Source organism: Rissa tridactyla, chromosome 16, assembly GCF_028500815.1.
Source record: "Rissa tridactyla isolate bRisTri1 chromosome 16, bRisTri1.patW.cur.20221130, whole genome shotgun sequence".
NCBI lineage: Eukaryota > Metazoa > Chordata > Aves > Charadriiformes > Laridae > Rissa > Rissa tridactyla.
The window spans coordinates 9,215,532-9,239,368 of NC_071481.1; the positions used below are offsets into that span (position 1 = coordinate 9,215,532).

At 49.8% G+C, this 23,837-nt stretch overlaps 1 protein-coding gene across 4 annotated transcripts in view; it reads left to right on the forward strand.

The window, feature by feature from the left end:
- EPHB2 (EPH receptor B2) overlaps positions 1-23,555 on the forward strand; it is a 139,555-nt gene extending 116,000 nt beyond the window's left edge. The window contains exons 7-16 of one of the 4 annotated variants that reach the window (XM_054222536.1): positions 3,172-3,334; positions 3,983-4,091; positions 4,277-4,392; positions 6,867-6,989; positions 7,413-7,660; positions 8,347-8,562; positions 11,514-11,663; positions 16,064-16,257; positions 16,957-17,112; positions 22,137-23,555. In XM_054222536.1, coding sequence (XP_054078511.1) covers positions 3,172-3,334; positions 3,983-4,091; positions 4,277-4,392; positions 6,867-6,989; positions 7,413-7,660; positions 8,347-8,562; positions 11,514-11,663; positions 16,064-16,257; positions 16,957-17,112; positions 22,137-22,245 — 1,584 coding nt within the window. In that variant the 3' untranslated portion in view covers positions 22,246-23,555. The remainder of the gene's footprint in view (positions 1-3,171; positions 3,335-3,982; positions 4,092-4,276; positions 4,393-6,866; positions 6,990-7,412; positions 7,661-8,346; positions 8,563-11,513; positions 11,664-16,063; positions 16,258-16,956; positions 17,113-22,136) is intronic. The other 3 variants (XM_054222538.1, XM_054222537.1, XM_054222539.1) reach the window with 3 other exon arrangements.
- Positions 23,556-23,837: the final 282 nt, after the last annotated feature.

The following is a 23,837-nucleotide window of genomic DNA, read 5'->3' on the forward strand; positions in this document are numbered from 1 at the left end:
CAGCACAAGAGAGCAACAGCCTGCGTAACTTGCACCTTTGTGTGAGGAAACCTTGGTTCATCAGAAGATGGGACCTTCTGCCTGATTGCCTCTTTGATACCCACTGTCCTTCATGAGTGCACTGCAGAAGAAGCTGGGTGAGGAGGAGTGGATGCTTTGCTCCTTGCTGGGATTTTCACTCTGATCTCATTGTAGTGTGGGACAAGAAGAAATATCTCCATGCCCACCCAGTGGAGCTTCATAGCTGAGACAAAAGCCCAGTCCCTTGATCACGCCCTCAGTCCCACTTGATGGGATTGCACAAACTATGTGTCTGACTTCTTCCTTCTGCCAGTCCCTGCCCACTTCTCATGAGGTTATCTCACCTCTCTGGTGAGTCTGTGTGGGGTGGGAGTTCTTGGGCTTGCTGAGCCCTTTGTGAAGTTAGCAGATCTCAGGAACTCGCTTGTAAACTTGCCAGCTCAGATTTTGTGTTGTCAGCTGATCTGTTCCAACCAGTGATCCTGCCAAAGCAGCCTGACCTGCCAGATCGGAGGTGTTACAAAAAAGGATAAACACTTTCAACATAGCGACAGAAATTTGATTCAAAAAGCAGTGCCTGCGTGTCCTTTTATTGGGGGCTCATACTTAGAGCTTGGCTTTCCTAAGATTTTTCTGTTTTCCAGCAGCAGAAAATGTTCTGTTTGCATATATTGGTGCTTTGCACTGACTTTAAGGGCTACATGGCTACCAGGCACCTGGCCACTGTACCCTGATCATGGGAAGCACCACATTCAGTACCATCTTTCATCCTCCTCTGTTGACCTGTTCTCTATGTTCCTGGGAGGGGGACAGGGACTGGCTGTTTACTTGCACAGTGGCTAGCACAAAGAGATCCTGTCTCATCTACTAGTGCTTCCCTCCCACTATAAGTGTAGACAAGGTTCGTGACCACCTGAGGAGCCTGAATATACACAAATCTATGGGACCTAATGAGATGCATCCCAGAATCCTGAGGGAACTGGCTGATGTAGTTGCCAAGCCACTCTCTGTGATATTTGAAAAGCCATGGCAGTCAGGTGAAGTTGCTGGCAACTGGAAAAAGGGAAACATCACACCCATTTTTAAAAAGGGTAAAAAGGAGGACCCTGGGAACTACCGCCCTGTCACCCTCAGCTCTGTGCCTGGGAAGATCATGGAACAGATCCTCCTAGAAGCCACGCTAAGACACATGGAGGACAGGGAGGTGACTCGAGACAGCCAGAATGGCTTCACCAAGAGCAAATCCTTTCTGACCAACCTAGTGGCCTTCTACAGTGGAGTGACTGCATCAGTGGACAAGGGGAGAGCCGTGGATATCATCTATCTGGAGTTCTGCAAGGCCTTTGACTCTCTAAGTTGGAGAGATAAGGATTTGATGGGTGGACTGTTCAGTGGATAAGGAACTGGCTGGATGGTCGCATCCAGAGGGTGATGGTCAATGGCTCGATGTCCAGATGAAGAGGGGTGACAAGTGGTGTCCCTCCGGGATCCGTACTGGAACTGGTGCTTTTTGATATCTTCATCAGTGCTATAGACAGTGGGATCAAGTGCAGCCTCAGCAAGTTTGCCGACGACACTAAGCTGAGTGGTGCAGTTGATATGCCAGAGGGACGGGATGTCATCCAGAGGGACGTGGATGAGATGAAGAGGTGGGCCCGAGCAAACCTTATGAAGTTCAACAAGGCCAAGTGCAAGGTCCTACACTTGGGTTGGGACAACCCTCGTTATCAATACAGGCTGGGGGATGAGGTGATAGAGAGCAGCCCTGCGGAAAAGGACTTGGGGGTACTCATGGATGAAAAGCTTTACATGAGCCAATAATGTGCGCTTGCAGCCCAGAAGGTCAATCATATCCTGGGCTGCATCAAAAGAAGCATGGCCAGCAGATCCAGAGAGGGGATTCTGCCCCTCTGCTCTGCTCTGGTGAGACCCCACCTGGGGTCCAGCTGTGTCCAGCTCTGGAGCCCTCAGCACAAGAAGGACATGGACCTGTTGGAGTGGGGCCAGAGGAGGCCACGGAGATGATCAAAGGGCTGGAGCCCCTCTGCTGTGAGGACAGGCGGAGAGAGTTGGGGGGGTTCAGCCTGGAGAAGAGAAGGCTCTGGGGAGACCTTCGAGCCCCTTCCAGTCCCTGAAGGGGCTCCAGGAAAGCTGGGGAGGGGCTGTTTGCAAGGGCATGGAGCCATAGGACAAGGGGCAATGGTTTAAACTAGACTAGGGCAGGTTTAGATGAGACATTAGGAAGAAGTTCTTTCCACTGAGGGTGGTGAGACACTGGCCCAGGTTGCCCAGAGAGGTGATGGAGGCCCCATCCCTGGAGACACTCAAGGCCAGGCGGGATGAGGCTCTGAGCAACCTGATCTAGTTGAAGATGTCCCTGCTGACTGCAGGGGGGTTGGACTAGATGGCCTTTAGAGGTCCCTTCCAACCCAACACATTCTGTGATTCTATACTCAGCAAAGGGCATAATTACTAAAAGCAGTGATGGATCCATCACCTACATAAGTGCAATGCCATCTATACCATTATGATATGGCTGTTCAAATCCTCAGCTAGAAAAACTGCACTCAAGGCTTGGGACAGAAATTTGGAAGTAGTCTTATTGTCACTTTTAAATACTGTCTTCAGTTCTGAAGCTTTGAAAACCAAGCCATGGGCCCTGGTGAAGCAGGCCCTGGGCAGGGGGATGGTAGCAGTACTTCTTCCGAGATCCAAAACCGTGTGTTCAGGGCTTTACCTCCAGCACAGGCAAAGGGAGATGGGGAATGGCAGATGCAGAGGGTGCTAAGTCTGGATCAGGCACAGGAGGAGGGACTGAAGAAGAAGGATAGTGCTGAGAGGAAGTGGGTACAGAAGAGGAAAGCAGTTCCCATCCCCATTGAGCTCAAGGCTTGGAGAAGTGACCTGAGGTTTCTAGCTAACACCTTCATCAGAGCCTTTCTGGAGAGGGATATGCGTACTCCCATTCTTGCTTTTGTGTCTCCCTGCTGGGAGGCAGGCTTGGAGGTATGGCCTGTTTGTTCAGGCCTATGGTCTCCCCATGGTGGTCTCTCCACCCACACTACCCTGGTCTCCTGTACTTCCTCCTAGAAATGCGGCACCTGATTCTGGACTCATTTTTCTGTTGACAGATTTGTATTTTCTTGGCAGGATCTGAGCGAGTTAAATTCGACAACAGTGAAGAGCCCCACCAACACTGTGGCAGTGCAAAACCTCAAAGCTGGCACCATCTACGTCTTCCAGGTCCGGGCACGTACTGTGGCCGGGTATGGCCGGTATAGTGGCAAGATGTATTTCCAGACCATGACTGAAGGTGAGTCTTCAGCTGCCTCTGCGTAAAGGTGACACAAGGTCTGGAGAGACCTGAACAAGGCGGAGATGCACTGGCAGCAGTGCTGTTCCCCTTCAAGGGTGCATTGACAAGTCACATGTATTTATTCAACCTGGGAAGACCTGGAGAGAGGTGTGGACACTTGGTGGTCCATGCAGGGAATCACGTAATACAGGCCAATTTCTGCCAAGCTTTTCTGGCATCAGGACATGTCCACTCAGTAGGATTTAAAGTGAAATTTATGATTTTCATGTGCACAGCTGTTGATGACAAATGCAGACTGTGTCTCTCTTTTCTAAATTTGTCCTGCTAAATAAAACAGACCAAGCCAGTTTTCTGGCCCTGAGGCCAAGCAGCAAGGCACAGCATGCATCCATGGGACTAAACTTTCCCACCCAAGAGGGATAGCTACATCCAACCTTCCTACTGGGACACATCCCCTGTCATAGCCCACATGAGCCATTCCTGGGACAGCGCGAGCCATCCTGGACCTAAGCCATGCCAGGAGGCCCTTTAGCCATAGCTGTGTAAGCGTGGGCAGTGCTCAGGGCCACGCTCTGACCTTGATGAACTTGTTAGTGTAGAGCCATCCTGTGCCTCGGTAACCCGTTCCCTCTTCCTGCTTGCCAGCTGAGTACCAGACCAGTGTCCAGGAGAAGCTGCCGCTCATCATCGGCTCCTCTGCAGCAGGACTGGTGTTCCTCATTGCTGTAGTCGTCATTGGTATTGTGTGCAACAGGTAGGTTCGTCTGAGTGCGCGAGCCGGAGCTGGGGCGGTGCAAGGGGGTGGCAACTGGAGATGGAGGGTGGCAGCGGGAGGGGAGCACGGGGACAGGAAGGTGAGGGGGGAAAGACATACCCCTGCAGTGCGTCTCTCAGCCCCAGTGGACCCGTGCTGGTGCTCAGGACTCCCTTTCTTTCCAGAAGACGGGGCTTTGAGCGTGCTGACTCCGAGTACACCGACAAGCTGCAGCACTATACCAGTGGCCACAGTACGTACCACGGCCCCCCGCCAGGCCTGGGGGTCTGCTCTCTCTTCGGTTTGTGTTCCTGTTCATCATTCCTTGAGGCGTTGCGGGGAGGGCTCAGGCCACCTAGCTGGCAGGCGTGTGCATGTGTTGACAGGAGGACCTCCATGCTGTCTAGGTCCCCCACCGGTCCCCTATGATCTCGATTCCTGCCCTACCTCTACAGTCCGTGCTCTCCAGGCTTGCATGCTATCGGGTGCCAACTGTGCAGTGAGCTCCTGTGCATGCTCTACAAACCCCCGTGACATCCAATACACATTGCTCCACCTGCCCCTGAAACCTCACCCTCTTCTGCAGTGCAGCCCCTGCCACCACACCTCGTGTTGCTACTCCGATTCCTGAGCTTTGCCCAGCTCATGGGCAGCAGTGAGACCCCTTTCCCAACTTGCCCACCTTCTGCAGAGTGCTGTCCTGCTGCAGGAACCCGCATACCTCCTGGTGCCTTTGCTGGAGCCCATCCTAGCGCTCCCAGCATCCTAGTAGATATGAGATATATCTATATATATGTAGGCGTATAATACAATACATAACATGCCCCCTCTTGCAGCCTCCCTCTTCCAACATCCTTGTGCACTGCAAGGCACTCCCTTGCATCCAGCATTCCTACTGGAGACCTCCCTGCACACCCTGCCTCACCCTAACGCATCCTCCTCCCCCTCATTAACCCCTGGCTGCATGCCCTCTGCAACACCTTTCTTCCCCCTCACTAGAGACCTGCCACTATAACCCTGCTTTGTTCGAATCTCAGTTATTTACCTCGTGTTATACTTGCAGCTTCAGGATTTCTGTCCTTTTTATACCTTGCTCCTGTGCAGACCTGGGCCTTGTTCAGAAAATGGAAAACACCGGTGTTGTTTTAGCACAGGACTCACTTTTGCTTCTGCATTTACCTGGGAAACATTTCCCAAAAGGCAGGGCACTGAACAGCGGCTCCGTGCCAGAGCAGCAGCGTGCTGGCTGCCTTGCTGTAACTTCCCAGGAAAAATGACACTCTTCAAGAAAGATTATGTAAATGCAGCTCTCAGTTGTTTGTCAGTCCGTGCTGCATGTGTAAACACACATTCACACTTTCTCCTGGGGTCTGGTGCATAACATGACAGCTTCAGGCTGGGATGGCATCAATAGCTGTGCCTTCGCGACTGTTGGAAGAGGCTCGATGCCACCGGGTGCAGATGAACTGACAACAGGCCTGGGGTGCCTTTTAGGCACATCGCCACTGAAGACACCAGCCCAGTGCACAGTCCCTGCCCGGCTCCCCAGCAGTGGTTGCTGTGGGAAGGCTACAGCTCATGGTTAGGAAACTGCCACGGCGCAGGGAGCCTGTAAGCATTGCAGCAGCTCCCCCGAATCCTACCTGTGGAGCTGGGAGTTGTGCCTCTGGTTCTGTGTTGGGCTCCTTATTTAGTGGGCTATGAGCTCTGCTGTCGAAATATCCCAAATTTTGGAGCAAGCCGGAGGCCAGCAAAATGAGTATAGAAAGGGGAGAACTGAGGACTGCAGGTAAGAGCTGTCCCACGGTGTAGGTGGCGTGTGATGTGGCACCAGCAGTCCAAAATCACCAGGTCCCATGGCCATTGCCTTTCACATAAGCATATCGCTGTGTCTTCTGGTCGGCCTAGCAGGAAGAGCTGGGCTTTTGCAATTTCCCCAGTGTCCCCTACAGCTTGTCTTGGCCGTGTTGAGGCTACCAAGAGGGAACCCAGCCTCACACGGGGTTACCTGTCAGGAGACAGGGGGCAGAGTGGACTGTCCTTTCTGCTTGCACTGTCCCTGGAAGGGTCACAGACACCCTGGTGGAGGAATCAGTCTGGCTTGGTGGCTGTGTCATTAGTACCAAGCATGTAGAGCTGCCTCCCGTATAGATCTCCATGTAGGCAACCAAGACCAGCATGTGCCTTAGTTTACATCCCAAGGCAGACCTTCACCATCTCCTGTCTTGAGTGCTGAGACCAGGTCTTCTCCTCCACTTTCCCATGCCTCTGCTGGGATGGTGTGCTGAGGTGGAAGCAGCATGCAGAGGAGGTCAGTGGAGCAGAGCTGCAGTCTATTCCATGAACTCAGGTCCTCTTCCAGTGTTGCAGCATGATAAGCATGGTGTGACACTGATTTGCCTATGCACCATCTCCCAAGAGCAAATGCTTCTCTTGCTTTTCCTCTGGATGTGCTAAAAAATAGTCCTGCTGCAGAGGATGTGTGGTTCTCTGTGGTCAGTTTGCAGTCCTAGCTAATGATGTAGCCCTCCACTGCCCTGACAATGGCTTACGGGCCAATATTCCTAATAATCCATCTTTAATAGTCCTGTATAAACATGGCTCTGCATGCTCTTTCTCAAACTGTTTTGCTGTGTCTGCTTCATGCCCTTGGTTAGGCAACTCACCGAGGTCAAAAAGACCCTCACGCAAATCGGTTTCTCTTTTCCTCAATGCCAGACATCAGTTGTCTCATTTGCATCTGTCTGTCTGACTCTCTCCCTCACCTTTATGCAGTGACTCCAGGGATGAAGATTTATATCGATCCGTTCACCTATGAAGATCCCAATGAGGCTGTCAGGGAATTTGCAAAAGAAATTGATATCTCTTGTGTCAAAATCGAGCAGGTGATCGGGGCAGGTAGGTGAATTGTGAATGGCTAGCTGGCCCTCAGCAGCACAGTCTCCTTTGTGGTTTCAGGCTTTGGTGAGGATTTAGCCATACATGTACTGGGAAGACTAGTGTCCGTAAGGTCTTACATTTAGCCCCAACCTGGAGTAGCAGGAGCAAGGTGGTCCAGTGCTGGAGGAGCACGTACATCCAGTGCTGGAGACAAAGAATTCCCATGTGCATATAGTGTCCAGTGCTCCTCACCAATGGTGAGTCTACCTGAAAGGTCTTTGGTGTGGGGTGAGGGAGGAAGCACAGAGCAGATAGATGGTGAGTGGTTGGCTCAGGGGTGGGCAGGGTGGGCAGGGCTGGAGCTTGTGGGAGCAGGGTCCCTTGGGGAGAAAGGCAGGGGTCTGGGAGGCTGACAAGCCCTACCTGTTTCTCCGTTCACAGGGGAGTTTGGCGAGGTGTGCAGTGGGCATCTCAAGCTGCCTGGCAAAAGAGAGATCTTTGTGGCCATCAAGACCCTGAAGTCTGGTTACACGGAGAAGCAGAGACGGGACTTCTTGAGTGAAGCCAGTATCATGGGGCAGTTTGATCACCCCAATGTCATCCACCTGGAGGGGGTGGTGACCAAGAGTTCGCCAGTCATGATCATTACTGAATTCATGGAGAATGGCTCACTGGACTCCTTCTTGCGGGTATGACATCCTGGGAGCATGCGGCCCCAGACATTGTGTTGGGCCAGAGGAGGACTGGAGGGGAAGGTTCCCTTCCCTGTGCCAGTATAACAATGCTTTTCACTTCCCAGTATCCCCTGCCACTGGGGTAGCTGTTGCACAGTCCAGAGGTCCGTGTCTCAGGAACAGAGGTGGACGTGGCACCAAAGCTGTCATCTGTTACATGTGTCTGTCCACTCATGCTAGTGAAAGGCTGTGCCTACCAGTACGCCTGCGCACAGATGCATTTACAACCTCTGCCTCTGCGGAGATGGAGGAACAGAGCTTTAACCCAGCAGGACTTCACCTCCAGCTGCTCTGTCTAAATATTTATAGGTCAGAGTTTGAAATGGTTAATTCACGGTGTTGAAGGGAGATAACCTGCCTAATAGGAATAGATTGCCCCTTTCTGAACCCTCCTGTGCAAGGTGTGGCAGATCGGCCGCCTTTGGATGACAGCAGCCGTTAGTAGTGATGCCCATAGGGTGTTTGAAGCTCTCCACTCTCCACCCTCCACCCTCCACCCTCTTGCTTTGAGAGGGAACTTACTCGTGGCATAGCTGTGTCTTGATATGCAGCACAGAAAGAGGCTACTGGCTGTTTGCTGGACCATGGCGGGCTATGCATTTGCTCCTCTCACGTGGACTCTTTCCCTCTCTTCCCCTAAGCAAAACGATGGGCAGTTCACAGTGATCCAGCTGGTGGGCATGTTGCGGGGCATCGCGGCAGGCATGAAGTACCTGGCCGATATGAACTATGTGCACCGGGACCTGGCCGCCCGCAACATCCTGGTGAACAGCAACCTGGTCTGCAAAGTGTCCGACTTCGGCCTCTCCCGTTTTCTGGAGGATGACACCTCTGACCCCACCTACACCAGTGCACTGGTAAAGCTGCTCTTCCAGAGGGGCAAGGGTGGGTGGTGAAGGACATAGTGAGGGAGAGAGAGGGGGTGGGGGAGGTCCTCCCTTGACGCAGGGAGCACTTTTTCAAGGTGCCAGCAAGGGAAATAAGGTGCCAGATGGGAAAGACCAATGAAATGAACCAAGGAAGATTTTCTCTTGCAAGGTTCTGTCCAGTTGCCCAGTGGCTATTGATGGGCTCTGTAGTCATTACTGTGGATAGCTGAGCCTCTTCCAAACGTGTCTGCAAACATATGCACTTCCCTGATAAAGCCCTTAGTTGGGATGATGCCTTATATCCATCCAGCATGGACCATCTGGGGGTCCTCTGAGATACTGCCCCAACAGATCTGTTGCCAGAGCAGCAAGTCTGGGGTTTTTTTGCCATCACTGTCCAATCGCGTTGCCCTGCTGTCCGGGAGGCCGTGATCCTTTTTCATCTCATGTCACAGGCTCAGCTCTGGGAATGACAGACTGCAGTGTGGATGTGTGCTGGATGAAGCCCTGCGGTATTATATACTGATCCTCCAGAGTCTTTCTGAATTAGACGGAGAAACGTTCCCAGAAATGGCTTCATAATCACGTAACAGCTTCCCAGGAACGCCATGGTGCCAGTGACACAAGTGCCTGTCTCAGGCGACAGAATGTGCACCAGGACCAATGGATAATTTGAAGACTTTGTTGTTGTTCAGTAAGGCAGCCAGGAGTCCTCATAAATGCTATTGTTTGCAAAGACATTCAGCATCGCTCTACAGTGATGCTACAGGATCAATGCCTCCGTACAATGCCTGTGACAGGACTTCTTGGAAATATGTTGTTGATAGAGCTGGGCCATGATCTGTAGGAAATCATCTCTCCCAGATCTTTTAAAGCTGCCAGTGATAAGATGTCTGGGATAGCTCTTAGTGACTTGTAACAGTAGTTGAATACCTAACAAACACCTAAATATGCGTGCTTTTATTCCCATCTGAATTTGCGTAGCTTCAACATCAACCATTCGGTCTTATACAGTCATCCTGTGGCTTTTAGAAACACGACCAACATTTATTTTCACAACATGATCCTTACATCCAATTAACTTTCTTTTTGTTAAGCTAAATACGTGGGAGCTTCTGGTGTTTACTGCTGTTTTCTGTTCCTGTTACTGTGCCTGTAGCTTTTCTCTCTGTCATCTCTAATTTATTCTTCTTGACCTGTGGGCGCTGTAGCAGGACATATATTATCTATAATGATAGAATATGTGCACCCACTGTAACAGAGTACCAGAAGTAATAGCATCTTCCTCTTCAAAATGCACCATCCTCAAACATCCCAAGATACGTGAGTGTTTTTTACTATAAATATCCCAGAGACCTTGGGTCCGTGGATGGGCAAAAGCCACAAGCTATGACTTGGGAGGTTCATGCTGGACCTTGGGAGAATCTTCTCCAGCAGGGTGGTGAAGCTCTGGGTCAGATCATCAGGGGGGTGGGAGGTCTCACTGAAAAGAGCTCCCACAAGGATCCTTCAAATATACCCAGCCTTTAATTTCTACTTTAGGTCTTCTTTTTTAGCCGTTTTTTTAAATCCACTGCTTGTCAGGAACTCTGTTAAGAGTATGCCTGATGGAGAGGGCATCATGTTTGGTGTGGAATGCTTGGTCTCCTTCTCTTGTGGAAAACAAAATATTTTGTCTGAGGTTTGTGGCTGTGAGAAGATCAAGGAACATTATCTTTTTGTCTTATTCTGGCATGTATAGTGTCTGAGTCCCGTTAAGTCCTAGGAGACCCTTAATAAGACATGGTAGTTATTCACTGACAAAATATAATGTTCCTTAATCTTCTCACAGCCACAAAACGCAGACAATTTTGCTTATTTTTCAGCACAGGGGAAGATTTTCCCTTCAGAAGGTCCCTTGAGCTGTGAATGGCTCGGGTCCAAAGACCCTGGTGGAAAATCAGGACACTGCAAGGGCTGAAGCAGAGCATTGCAATCCCTGTGGTGCCATGCTGTGTCTGCCACCCTTGTGCACTTCTGTGCATAACTCCTCTAACGGGAGCAGTGAGTCTTGATTTCTCCAGAGCTGCCATTGCCCAGCAGGATCATGGAAGACCCCAGTGCCCACTCGGTCCATCCCATTTCCCACCAGTGACCAAGCATGCCATTCATGAAGATGTTCACTCTGCCTCTGTCTCCAGAAACAGGCAGGATCGAAAACTGCTGGATCACGAATATATCAACAAAAAGACTGACACAGGAGGGCTTCAGCTCAAGAGGATGATATATAACTGACTTCAAAGAGTACACAGATGTAGAAAGCTGAAGAGGATGGTGTTCTAATTCCTCTTTTTCTGTTCTGGAAATAGCTAGGTGACAGCAAAAGGATGGAGGGAGATTCAAAGGGGTTCAGTTTGGATTTTTCTACATTCATAGCCATTCGTTTTTCTACAAAAGACCCTACTAGCACAATGGGCATTTTGTCATGCCGAAGATTGCTATAGTTGTAGGAAGGTGGAAGGAGCTGGGCTTGTTTAATAAGATGAAGAGGAGGCTGAGGGGACACGTGCAAGTGACTTGCGGTACTTAAAGGGCAGTTATGAAGAAGACCGAGCCAAGCTTTTTGCAGATGATATAATAAGGGGCAATAGACAAAACCGTGGCTTGGGAGGTTCAAGCCGAATGACAGGAAAAGCTTCTTCCCCAAGAGGGTAATGCAGCCCTGGGACAGGTCCCCACACGAATCATCATCCTTGTGGGTTGGGAATCATCATCCTTGAAGGTTTCCCAGACTCAGGTAGACAAACCACAGCCACCCTGCTCTAGTGTTAGGGATAGTCCTATGATCCCTTCCTTCTAGGATTTTACCAGCATATTGGAGGCAAATATTTTGGACACTCATCTTTTTCAGTTACTCCTGGTCTTTCTGTTACCATCCTCTCTTTTTTTTTTTCCTGCAGGGTGGGAAAATCCCCATACGGTGGACAGCACCTGAGGCAATTCAGTACCGAAAATTCACTTCAGCCAGTGATGTGTGGAGCTATGGAATAGTCATGTGGGAGGTGATGTCGTATGGCGAGCGGCCTTACTGGGATATGACCAATCAAGATGTGAGTTGTTAAGAAACAATAAGCTGAAACATTGAAATTGGGAGCATTGCAAGGCCAAAGCATGGTTACAGCTAGACCCGGCCTGTGGCATGTCCGAAGTCTTCTCTCTGGTGGGAGATGTGTTCCTTTGGAAGAAGTAATGAGGATAACTTTGGCTTTTGTTCTGGTCCCATTGTGCTGCTGTGGCAGAGGTTAGAGACTATATAGAGGTATAACACCCACTGCAGTAGGACAGGGTTAATGTGAGTACCCTTAATGGTGGTAGACAGATGCCCAGGAGGAAGGGGAGCAGGCGAATGGAAAATGAAATGCTGCCACTGACCTGAGAGCTCCTGGAGCAGCAGGCAGATCTTCATCTGCAGGAGACCACAGGCATTTGGTGAAAGTCTGCTATAGAGTCATAGAATGGTTTGGGTTGGAAGGGACCTTTATAGATCACCTCATCCAACCCCCCTGCCATGGTTGAGGACATCTTCCATTAGATGGTCATTAAATCTCCCATGGCAAGCTTGGACTGCGATGTGTAAGAAGCCAAGCAACTTGTATGCAGCTAGACGCCAAACCCATAAGGTATTTCAGAACATGCTTAATTTTAAATACGTTATGACTCTTCTTGAATTCAAGTGGAACTGTTATGTCCACTCCTTGCTCCCTGGGACCCAGGCAGTTTCCTTGAGCCTTTGCCTCCATGCCAGGATGACCTGTGGCTGCAGTCCACACCTTTACCATAACAATGCCATTCTCCCTGTTTCTCATGACCTGATACCTGGGTGGTCAAAGCCCACCCGTCCAGTGGCAATGAGTACCATGCAGAGTGCTACACCTGCACGTGTGTGTCCAGAAGACCCCTTTAGTGTGGGGCTCCCAGGTCTCTTGTAACATTGGTTCTCTGGAGAGCTGCCATTCTTCATGCGGTCTTTGCCTCATGAACCCTCAGGATCTAACACCAAGGTGCTGAGTAGACCCTTGGTGCACAGAAAGCTTGTCCTCCTCCTCTGCTGCAAGCCTGGGTCTTGCAAACCCACATGTTACAGAATCTGCCTGGCTTCCAGCTTGTTTCAGAGCTGCCTCTGGGCAATCCATTGGAAGCCTTCAGACTGCCACATCCGTCTTAGAAGAGGAGAGTGAGAGCCAAGCTCCCACCTGACTCCTGCAACTCCTCCTGCCCTGATGGCAAATCAGACCCTTTTCAAGTCAATATCCATGCCATGTCAGATTGCTCCAGAGTGGGACAATTTCCTCATGAGTGCCTGAGGGGGAATTTATTCAAGTGAGTCCCCAAAACCTGGAAGAGATACATGATATCTTAGCACCTTTGGCTGTTCATGGCCTTGCCCAGCTCCTGGCATACCAAAAAAGTCTTTGCATGAATTGCTTGAGCCAAAGGGAAAGGAGTTAGGGGTATGCCCTTCTCAGAACAGACGATTCCCTTCCCCTTAAGGCTTCGTTATCGCCTGCAGTTTCAAGCATTTCCTGCAGCCAGGTGTCACTGCCCTTCTCCCTGCCTCGACATCCCTCTGTACACACAGACCTCTGCTGTCCCCCTCCCTTGTCCTCCTTCCCTGGACCTCCTCCCTCAGTGGTTTCTCCTGCCGCAACCCCTGTGCTGCAGCAGCACTGATTCAACTGGCAGGGATGGCAGAGCCTGTGCCCATCTCCTCGGCACCGCCTGCTGCGTGGCGCCTGCCCCCAACCTCTTCTTCCTCTCCTTCTGCCGCAGGACATTGCGCCCCAGAAGCTGTCACCACTTAATTGCAGCTGGTATTCCCTGCGAATGAGCATGTGGTGGATATTCGCTGCAGATTAGCCTCCTGACCCCGGGGTGTGAGTGCCTGGGGAGCCTGGGAGGGGAGAGGAATGGAGAGAGCAGCCTCTGCCCCTCATTGGATGCATCTGCTGGCAGCAAAGGCGGGTGGCTTGTTGGGAAATCGTTTGGGCCATTCCAGAGACGAATACTTGATGCTTGCGTGATGATCCTCCCCAGCCCTGCTCCCCCCATGCTTCCCATCCCCTCTGTCTCGGATAGATCTGCCATCCGGAGAGCGGGGAGAGGGTGCAGCTTGCACCTCTTGGGAGAATCCCTGAAGAGGAGCCAAGAGCTGCACAAAGCAGCAATGCCTCAGGTCGGACCTTCACAGGCCCAGTGGGGCACAGTCATGTCCATCGAGGCGGGCAGAGGGGAGGGAGGACTCTTTCCGTCTGGCACATTTTGGCAACAAAGGTGCCAGCCCCTATCTGTCTTGGGTCAGCCTGCCCAGCACCTTGACCACACACATCAGTGTCTGGAGCACCCTCCCCATTCATTCTCTGCCTGAAGCCGCAGTCCATCTTAAAACCTGCCAGATGCCCAACCTCATACCCTGGATTGCTTGTCGTGGATCCACCACCTACCCTCTCGTGGAGCAGCAGCCTTCTACTGCACAGACAGCACCTCCATTTCACCTCTCTACCAACTCTTCCCTGCTGCTCTCACAATCCCAGCTGCAGTATCCTTGATTTTCTCTATGCAGCCTTCCTGCTCAACAGTGTATTCATCATGCTGCTCTATGGGTATGGCTAGTCACAGAATCACGGAATGGTTTGGGTTGGAAGGGACCTTGAAGATCATCTTGTTCCACCCCCTGCCCTGGGCAGGGACACCTCCCACCAGACGAGGCTGCTCAAAGCCCCGTCCAACCTGGCCTTGAACCCCTCCAGGGATGGGGCAATGAGGCCTTCCCTGGGCAACCTCTTCCAGTGCCTCACCACCCTCACAGTAAAGAATTTTTTCCTGATATCCGATCTAAATCTACCCTCTTTCAATTTGACACCGTTACCCCGTGTCCTATCATAAAACTCCCCAACTTTCCTGTAGGCCCCCTTCAGGTACTGGAAGGCCGCTATAAGGTCTCCTCGGAGCCTTCTTTTCTCCAGGCTGAACCCCCCCCAACTCTCTCAGCCTGTCCTCACAGCAGAGGGGCTGCAGCCCTTTGATCATCTGCGTGGCCTCCTCTGGCCCCGCTCCAAACAGGTCCATGTCCTCCTTGTGCTGAGGGCTCCAGAGCTGGACGCAGTACTCCAGGTGGGTCCTTCCCCATAGGGTGGTGCAGCCCAGGGGTAGCCCACCAGATAGATTTCTGTCCTTGAAGTATGCAAGACAAGGCTGGATAAAGCCATGGCAGCCTAGATCACATGGGGAGAATAACCAGAGACATCAATGTCCTTCCTCTGGATCCCTGAAGGAGGTTCCGTCAATCTCCCTCCCCTGTTTTATCATCACTGTGGAGAGTTGGTTATTTCAAAATGCCGCCCCCAATTTCAGTTACTGCAGTGTCCTCAATATTGCTTTTTATCCTCACTTCTGTTTTTTGTTGCCATGCACAAGCCTTTTTCTAGTGTCCATGGCTCCTTCTGCTCGCCTTTCATTGCCCGTGCTGTGTGTATGACCATAGGATGCATAAGCCTGAGAAGGTAGGAGAAGCCTTCCTGTCACATGCCTCTGTCAGAGGAACATATGCCCCTGGAAGAAGCTGTGCAGCTCCATCCTCCTTGATTATCCAGGAGAGGACAGAGGGCTGCAGGTGCAGAGTGACAGGGAGATGGGGTTCCCCTTGAAGAAAATCCTCTAGCCCTTGTGCATGTACTGTTTCCACTGAATATTGCAAGACCAAGCATTTTCCTAGGTCGTGTGGTGCAGTAGGGAGAGACCAAACAGGCAGCAGCCAAAACCTTCTTGAGTTGGCCCACAGAGCTGCAGTTTGGCTTCGGCAAGGTGTGCTGCAAACCTTCTCTGCATGCTGTGCGGAGCTCTGCATGCCTGCTCTGCATGTTCTCCCATGTCTGGCCAAGGTCTTGGCCCTGTTCCATGGCACAACCCCGTTTCCTGAAAGGGCTGGGTTGTTGGCAGGAGTAGAAAGCACTGCTGGAGGAAGAAAAACACAGAGGATGCTTCCCCTGTCTGCAGCTCATGAGCAGTCCCTCCACTGCATGGGGATGTTCTCCTTCCAGTGAGCTGTTGTGTTGTGCTCATACCCGTCTGAAAACATGAACCCTTCTCTCTGACTCACCTGTCTCATGTCTGGAGCTGTGGGCTCCCACGTCCTTGTGAAGGCAGCGGGGATGCTCTCTTTTCCCAGATTAGGAGACCGATGGCTGTGGCTCGTCACAAGGAGTCAGCAAGGCTGCATGTCGGCTGAGGAGGGCTGGCATCACCTTACAGGATGACATGACATGCAGAGGGCTGGGAGTTAGAGTAGTGCATTGCTCCGAGGTGGCTGAGATGAAAGGCAGCAGTAAGTGTAGGCAGAGCAGCCCCACTGCAGAACGGTTGACCCAGTCACCCTCAGGATCCAAGGAAAGGAACTTTGTGAATTAAATAGGTTTTATTGCAATTGTATTGATCTCTTTTTCTCCTCTCACAGGTGATAAATGCTATTGAGCAGGACTATCGGTTGCCACCGCCTATGGATTGTCCAAATGCACTGCACCAGCTAATGCTTGACTGTTGGCAGAAGGATCGAAACCACAGACCCAAATTTGGGCAAATTGTCAACACCTTGGATAAAATGATCCGGAATCCTAACAGCCTGAAAGCCATGGCACCTCTTTCCTCTGGGTATGTATCTCTGTCCTCCTTCTGTCCTTTGGCTTCTATTTGCAGATCTGCTGTCCTTTGTGTCCTGGTGGGCACCATCCTTGCATCTCCCTAGGCTAGCTATATTAGAGGCAACTTGGCTTGTGTCGTTTGGTCCTTTACAAGAAGGGCATTAAAAGATGTCAAGGTCACTCTGGTCGTTCTCCTTGGACAGGTTAGATCTGGTGAACAGGCAGCTCATTGAGTTGGACAGTATACTCTGCACAGTTAGAGGAGCGTCTTGGTCTCATATACATGTGATTGCTGGATGGTTGTGGTTGCTTTGGTAGTCCAATCGCACATGCAGTGGAGACAAATAAAGCCTTGTCAGGCAGTATGACGTTTCCCTGGACTGGGTGGGGATACACCAACTTGTGGGAAGCACTGGCCCCATCATGAGAATGTACTTTCTCCCCTCGTGCAGCCAAGATTTTAGAGCTGCATCCCATCGTCTGATGGCTCCTACCTCTTCTGTATGAACTGTTCCAGAAGGAGTTCTCTGATGCTCTACACAATCCTTCCCGCAGTTGAATAGAGTGCTTTTTGGGTGGTGCTTCTTAATATGGTGCGGTGTAGGCATTGTGAATGATGGTGGTCCAGGTCCCTACAGCTGATGGAGGGTGCAGAAATACACATGCTTGCCGCTGTTTGTTCTGCTCATTCTCTATTTCTGTGTTTCAGGATGAACCTCCCCCTACTTGACCGCACAATCCCAGATTATACCAGCTTCAACACTGTGGATGAATGGCTGGATGCCATCAAGATGAGCCAGTACAAGGAGAGCTTTGCCAGTGCTGGCTTCACCACCTTTGACGTAGTATCTCAGATGACTGTAGAGTAAGTGCCCAGGCTTCAGTCCCAAAGCACAAGGAAAAGTCTCAGTAGTTTGACAGCAATTTGTTGTTACTGAATTGGTTTTTATTTTCACATGATGTAGTTTTACTTTTATAGAATTTGTTCTTTGTGGGCCCACTTTTAGTCTGTTCAGTTTCTGCAGAACTACTCTGTTCTGCAGGCTCTATCTTGTCTCCAGACTGTCTCTGTCGCTCCATATCTGCAGAATTCATTTCCACACTATCAGGCTGCCTGTCCCCACTGTGAAAACGAAAACCCCCACAAGGTTCTCCAAAACCCCGACATGGAACAAATGGAGTTTTCAGGCCGGCATCAGGCAGTTCTCCAGCCACTCGAGAGCACTTTTAGATTCTGCATCCCTCTTGGATATATGGCTTATTGACGATGGAGACAAGCATGCTGCAAAAACATTTCTGCCTAAGAAAGGCCTCTGAAAGTCCAGACGGTTTCAAGTTTGTTCTGAATTGTTCTGCATCCGCTAAAAACACCCCTCAGTGGCAAAATCTGAGCAAGTTCTTCAGAGACAGCAGGCAGCTGAAATCCATTTGTGGTGGTTTTTGAAATCCCTTGGGGATAGCTGGGGCTTTGATGCCTCTGGTGAAAGATTTGTCATTGGTTGCAGTTAGCTTTAGAAACCCTGCCTAAGAAAGTGCCAAGCATTAAAGCCATCTGTAAGTGCTGTGATGTCTCTGTGCCTGGTAACCAGGAAGATTTTTGGATTTGATGCCTATTTCCACACTTTAAATCTACCAATGAATCAGAATCCATTCACGCCAACAGCCCAACTGACCTTTTTTCTGGCTTTTTGTTCTTAATTGCTGCCAGGAAATTCACATGGCAATTCTGACTGTTTTAGTACATCTGTGGTACAACCCCAAGGCCCTGGGGTTGATTTTGGCACACTATAGGCTGTGTTCATACAACAGAAAGAGGATCCATGAAATCTGAAGGAGAGGGGAAGAAGAACTTTGACCAAACTGGGACACCACACCTGCACCACAACCTGACCCTTCCTAGTTCTGCAGGCAGTCAGCTAATGAAGTCTGTTTTTTTCATGGACATGCTCAGTGTCCCTTAAATGCCACTTCTCCCAATTCCTTACCATGACCCTCACAATATCTTCTAAGTCCTCTCTGAGTGTCTTCATCACAATCTCAAGGGTATCCTCAGCTCACGTCCCCACCAGTTTTGACAAACCTCCCTTCCACATTTCTTATCTGCTTGGTTGGAGATAATAATAGAGAGAAGGACGCTCCATTTTCCTTGGGAAATCATGCTGCAACATTACTTGATGCCACCTTCTAATGTATTTGCAGAAGTGGATAATCATGTAAGTGGAGCTGAGTTGCCATAAGACACTGTTTTCTTCAAATTTGAATAGCCATCAAAGTGTAAATGTTCACTGAAGACTGCTTTAGTTCACCAAATCCACATGGTTTCAACACTGACCTACTTGAAAGGTTTCTCACTGTTTTGTCTGCAGCCTGGGACACCTAGGCCACCAAAGGATCTATGCCCAGGGCAGAAAGCTTAGGATGCACAGGGTTGTGCAGAACCACACTCTTATTCTGGTTTACAGACATGAGTGAAGACTTTGGGCTTTGTTCCCAATCAGAACAAAAGCAAAAGTCAAAGTGCCAGACTTGCCAAGGAGGAAAATTCCTTAGCTCAGCACATCAGGCTGGGGCAGAAGAGGGAATGGAAAGCCCTTGCAGCAGGAAAAGGAGTCACTGTGAAGGACACCATCCTGGGTGCCAGAGCTGTGTGGTGTGCTAGCAGGTTTCTAGTTGCTTTGCTGAGCAACAGTCCGGGTGGCACAAAGCTGTGGCTTGGATGTTGGCTCTCACAGTGATCTCATGGGCTAAAGCATGCTCCAATGGTAGTCTCCAAACAGTTACCACCAGCCAGAATGTTTAAATCTGTGGCATAGCCTTCATGCTCCTTTTATTTGACGAAAGAGACAAGGTCTAAAGTAAGCTCTAAAGCAAACATACAGGCTCATGTGCCATTCATGCTAGAGGATTTTCTTCCACCTTTCCTTGGAGCTCCTGTTTAACTTTGCCCATTGACTTCTACTCCAAAACAGGCCACAGTTTTGCCACTCTTCCTCTTCGAAGTCTGTTCCTAACATTTCTCTCACCTAAGGAGAAAAGGCAGCTGAAAATACTTACAGTTGGGTACAGGTCACATCTCATGAATGCCATTCCCTGATCAGAAGAATTCATGACTGAAATGTGTCCACCAAGAGGGGGATGAGTAGCAAACTCAGATGGAGTGATCACAGATAGGACCAACACAGAGTCACACTCATGCTCTTGGCATGACCTTTATTTTTCCCAGATGCCTAATATATATAAAAAATAGAAGCAGGATGAAAATTAGATTCCCATGATTTAGCAAAGGGAAACTCAGGAACAAGGGAGCAGGACAGAGCTGGCAGATCTTTAAAGGACACTTTCCATAGTGCGCAAGGGCTCTTGATCCCCAGGTGTAAGAAATCAGGAACAAGGGCAAGAGACCGGCACGGCTGAGTCGAGACCTGCTGGTCAAACTAAAGGGCAAGAAGGAAAGGCAGTGGGAGCAGGGACAGGTATCCCGGGAAGAGTATAGGGTCGCTGCCCAGTTGTGTAGGGATGGGGTCCGGAAGGCCAAGGCACAGCTGGAGCTGAACTTGGCAAGGGACACAACAAATAATAATAAGGGCTTCTACAGGCATATCAGACAGAAAAGGAAGGTCAAAGAAAACATACAGCCCCTGATGAACATGACTGGCAAACTGGTAACAATGGACAAGGAGAAGGTTGAGGTACTCAACAACTTTTTTGCCTCAGCCTTCTAGAAACCTCTCTTCTCACACCTCTTGAGTGGATGGATTGCAAGGCACGGACTCGAGGAGAAAAGTCTCTCCCATTGTAAGAGAAGATCAGGTCTGCAACCACCCGAGGAACATGAACACACAGAAGTCTGTGCAACCTGACAAGAAGCATCCCAGAGTCCTGAGGGAACCGGCTGATGTAGTTGCCAAGCCACTCTCTGTGATATTTGAAAAGCCATGGCAGTCAGGTGAAGTCCCCGGTGACTGGAAAAAGGGAAACATCACACCCATTTTTATAAAAGGTAGAAAGGAGGACCCTGGGAACTACTGCCCTGTCAGCCTCACCGCTGTGCCTGGGAAGATAATGAAACAGATCCTCCTAGAAGCCACGCTAAGACACATGAAGGACAGGGAGGTGATTTGAGACAGCCAGCGTGGCTTCGCCAAGGGCAAATCCTTTCTGACCAACCTAGTGGCCTTCTATGATGGAGTGACCACATCAGTGGACGAGGGAAAAGCTATGGATGTCATCTATCTGGACTTCTGTAAGGCCTTTGAAACAGTCTCCCACAAGATCCTTCTCTCTAAATGGGAGAGATAAGGATTTGATGGGTGGACTGTTTGGTGGATGAGGAATTGGTTGCATGGTCGCATTGGGAGGGTAGTGGTCAACGGCTCGATGTCCAGATGGAGAGGGGTGACAAGTGGTGTCCCTCAGGGGTCCATATTGGAACCAGTACTGTTCAATATCTTCATCTTCATAGACAGTGGGATCGAATACACCCTCAGCAAGTTTGCGATGACACCAAGCTGAGTGGTGTGATTGAAATGCCTGAGGGGCGGGATGCCATCCAGAGGGACCTGGACAAGCTCAAGAAGTGGGCCCATGTGAACCTTATGAGGTTCAATAAGGCCAAGTGCAGGATACTGGGGTAACCCCCAGTATCAGTACAGGCTGGGGAATGAAGGGATTAAGAGTAGCCCCGCTGAGAAGAACTTGAGGGTCGTGGTAGATGAAAGGCTGGACATGAGCCAACAATGTGCACTCGTAGTCCAGAAAGCCAACCGTATCCTGGGCTGCATCAAAAGCAGTGTGGCCAGCAGGGAGAGGGAGGGGATTCTTCCCCTCGGCTCTGGTGAGACCCCACCTGGAGTACTGTGTCCAGCTCTGGAGCCCCCAGCACAGGACCTGTTGGAGCAGGACCAGAGGAGGGCAACAAAGAATGATTAGAGGGCTGGAGCACCTGTCCTATGAGGAAAGAGTGAGAGAATTGGGGTTGTTCAGCCTGGAGAAGAGAGGTCTCTGAAGAGACGTTATTGTGCCCCTTCAGTACTTAAAGGCGGCCTACAGGAAAGGTGGAGACAAACTTTTGAGCAGGACCTGTAGTGACAGGACAAGGGGCAATGGCTTTAAACTGAAAGAGGGAAGATTTGTACTAGATATGAACAAGAATTTTTTTATGATGAGGGTGGTGAAATACTGGCCCAGGTTGCCCAGAGAGGTGGTAGATGCCCCATCCCTGGAAACATTCCAGGACAGGTTGGATGGGGCTCTGAGCAACCTGATCTAGTTGAAGGTGTCCCTGCTCATGGCAGGGGGGTTGGACTAGATGGGCTTTGAAGGTCCCTTCCAACCCAACACATTCTATGATGCTATGATTCTAAGTAGCAAAAGTTATCACTTCATGGCCTCATCAGATCAAAGCAAAAGCAGCAAGAACAGCCATCATCTGCACAGGGAGAGTGAGATCCACACTGATGAGGGTGTAGCACGTCCTGCTCATATGTCTTCAGGGATGGAAAAAATGGGTTACTGTGTCACAGAACGAGAGAATACGAACATGTGAAGAAAGAAACAAAACGATACACGAGTAGAAAACCTAAGGGTTTAAAAAGACAAATTCACTTACAAGCAGTGAGCAGAGCTTGTGGTTTTTGGTTTCACGCTCTACATTGAGGCTTCCAGTACTCTGGGGGTGCTACAGCTAGGTAGCAAATGCAAAGATTGGGAGGACAAGCAGGGAAGAGCCAAAGAGAAAGAGTAGAGCTTTCACCAGGTTTGCATGCATTTGTTGCATTTATGGAATAAATCTATGGAGACTTCAGCTCCCACACTCATACATGGGCTTGTTCTGCTGTGAGAATATGTCTTCTGATATTTATGCAGTGTTTGTTTCTTTTCCTCCCAAAGGGACATTCTGCGAGTTGGGGTCACTTTAGCAGGACATCAGAAGAAAATTCTGAACAGTATCCAGGTGATGAGAGCACAGATGAACCAAATCCAGTCTGTGGAGGTTTGATAGCTACGTGTCCTCCTACTCCTCTTCCTTGAGGCCCTGCTCCCCTTTGCCCCTGTATGTCCGAGCTCCAGGTCTTGAGTGTTCTGCATGGACCAGAGACAGGCAGCTGCTCTGAGGATCATGGCAGCAGGAAGAAATGCCCTGTCATCAATAATGAGAAGTTGCCAAGAGCTTCTAGAATTTAAGCAATGGAAAAAGGGAACAAAAAAAAGACAACTATTTTAAAAAAAAAATAAAACAACTATGAAATATTTTTAAATAATAATAAAGCAATTACATTCTTGAAAAGGGCTCCAAGACCAATGGGAGTCTCCAAAGGAAGAGAAAAGAGCAGCTTAATCTATTTCCTCTTGCACAAGGCTGCTGCAGATGGGCCCAGACGCCTCTGGAGCAATGAGACTTTTTCAAGAAGATGAATGCAAGGAAAGGTCGCAAGAAGCACTTCTCTTTCTCACGCGGAATGGCTGCTCTGGGAATGTCCTGCAGCCGGCAGTCCTTCCTGAAAGCCCCTGTTAGCAAATCAAAGGGGGGAGAGAGCTGAAGCTCTTTGGTGCTGTGGAACCAAGTGCATCTCAGAAATTGATGGACTTCTTCAAAAGCTGAAGACTTTTGTTTTTTTAAAAAAAAACCACGAATAAACTGAGACTAGAAGAGGCTGTTTCTGGCAAATGAGAAGGAATCTGTAACACTTGGGGGGGTGGGGATGGGGAAAACCATTCCTTTCTACATCTTATTTTCTCTTGTCATGGAAAAGTTTTGTGAGTGACAGTTTCCTAAGGGTCCGTCCATCCACCCTCCGATGGCATCATTGTCTCATACATATCATATGCACAAGACTTTTAGTGATGTCCTCACTAGATGCCAATGATCTTTTCCCAGAAGACTTCCCAAGTACAGTATGTAGTAGTTTTTGATTACAAATGCTGACGTGTACCTTTATTTTTCGGTTGTCATTGTTGGGAGATTTGTCCTTTTACCTTGTTTTGTTAACACCAGTTTGTGAGTTTGGGGTTGGAAATTTTTGGTTGGTTGGGATTTTTTTTTAATGAAAAAGAAATGACACCTCCAAGCATCATATCATTCAAGAACGTAAATCCCTTCCCTGTGGAAGGAAAAATTGAAGCTTATTGACAATATGCCAGGAGAAAAAATTTTTTATATGCACATTTCCTCCCGTTTGCTTGTTTGTTATTTTGCAATTTGTCATGGCCCAACAGATGTTTCTAACTGTTGGGTTTCCAGTTGTTCGCCAAGATGAAATGACCACCCGCTCTATTCAGGGTTGCTGGTGCAGGGGTGAGCAGCATCGTAGAGGGTTTTGTGGGGGGAGGGCTTGCAGGGGGGAGGGAAAGACATGGCGGGGCAGATGGGTTGTGGGAGGGAATGATGACTCCACAACCGTCTGTCAGAGCCCTTTGGAAACGTCTGCCTGCTTAGGAAGGTGTCAGGTTGGTGCATGTACCACAGGCAGCGTAAGCCTGGTTCTCTAAGAGGAGCTCACGGCACGTGGTTTCTTGGAGTCGGAATTGCGTTAGCTGCCAGGTTGTGGATGGTTCAGTACAGAACCGAACTCTGCAGATGTGCTCTGTGCC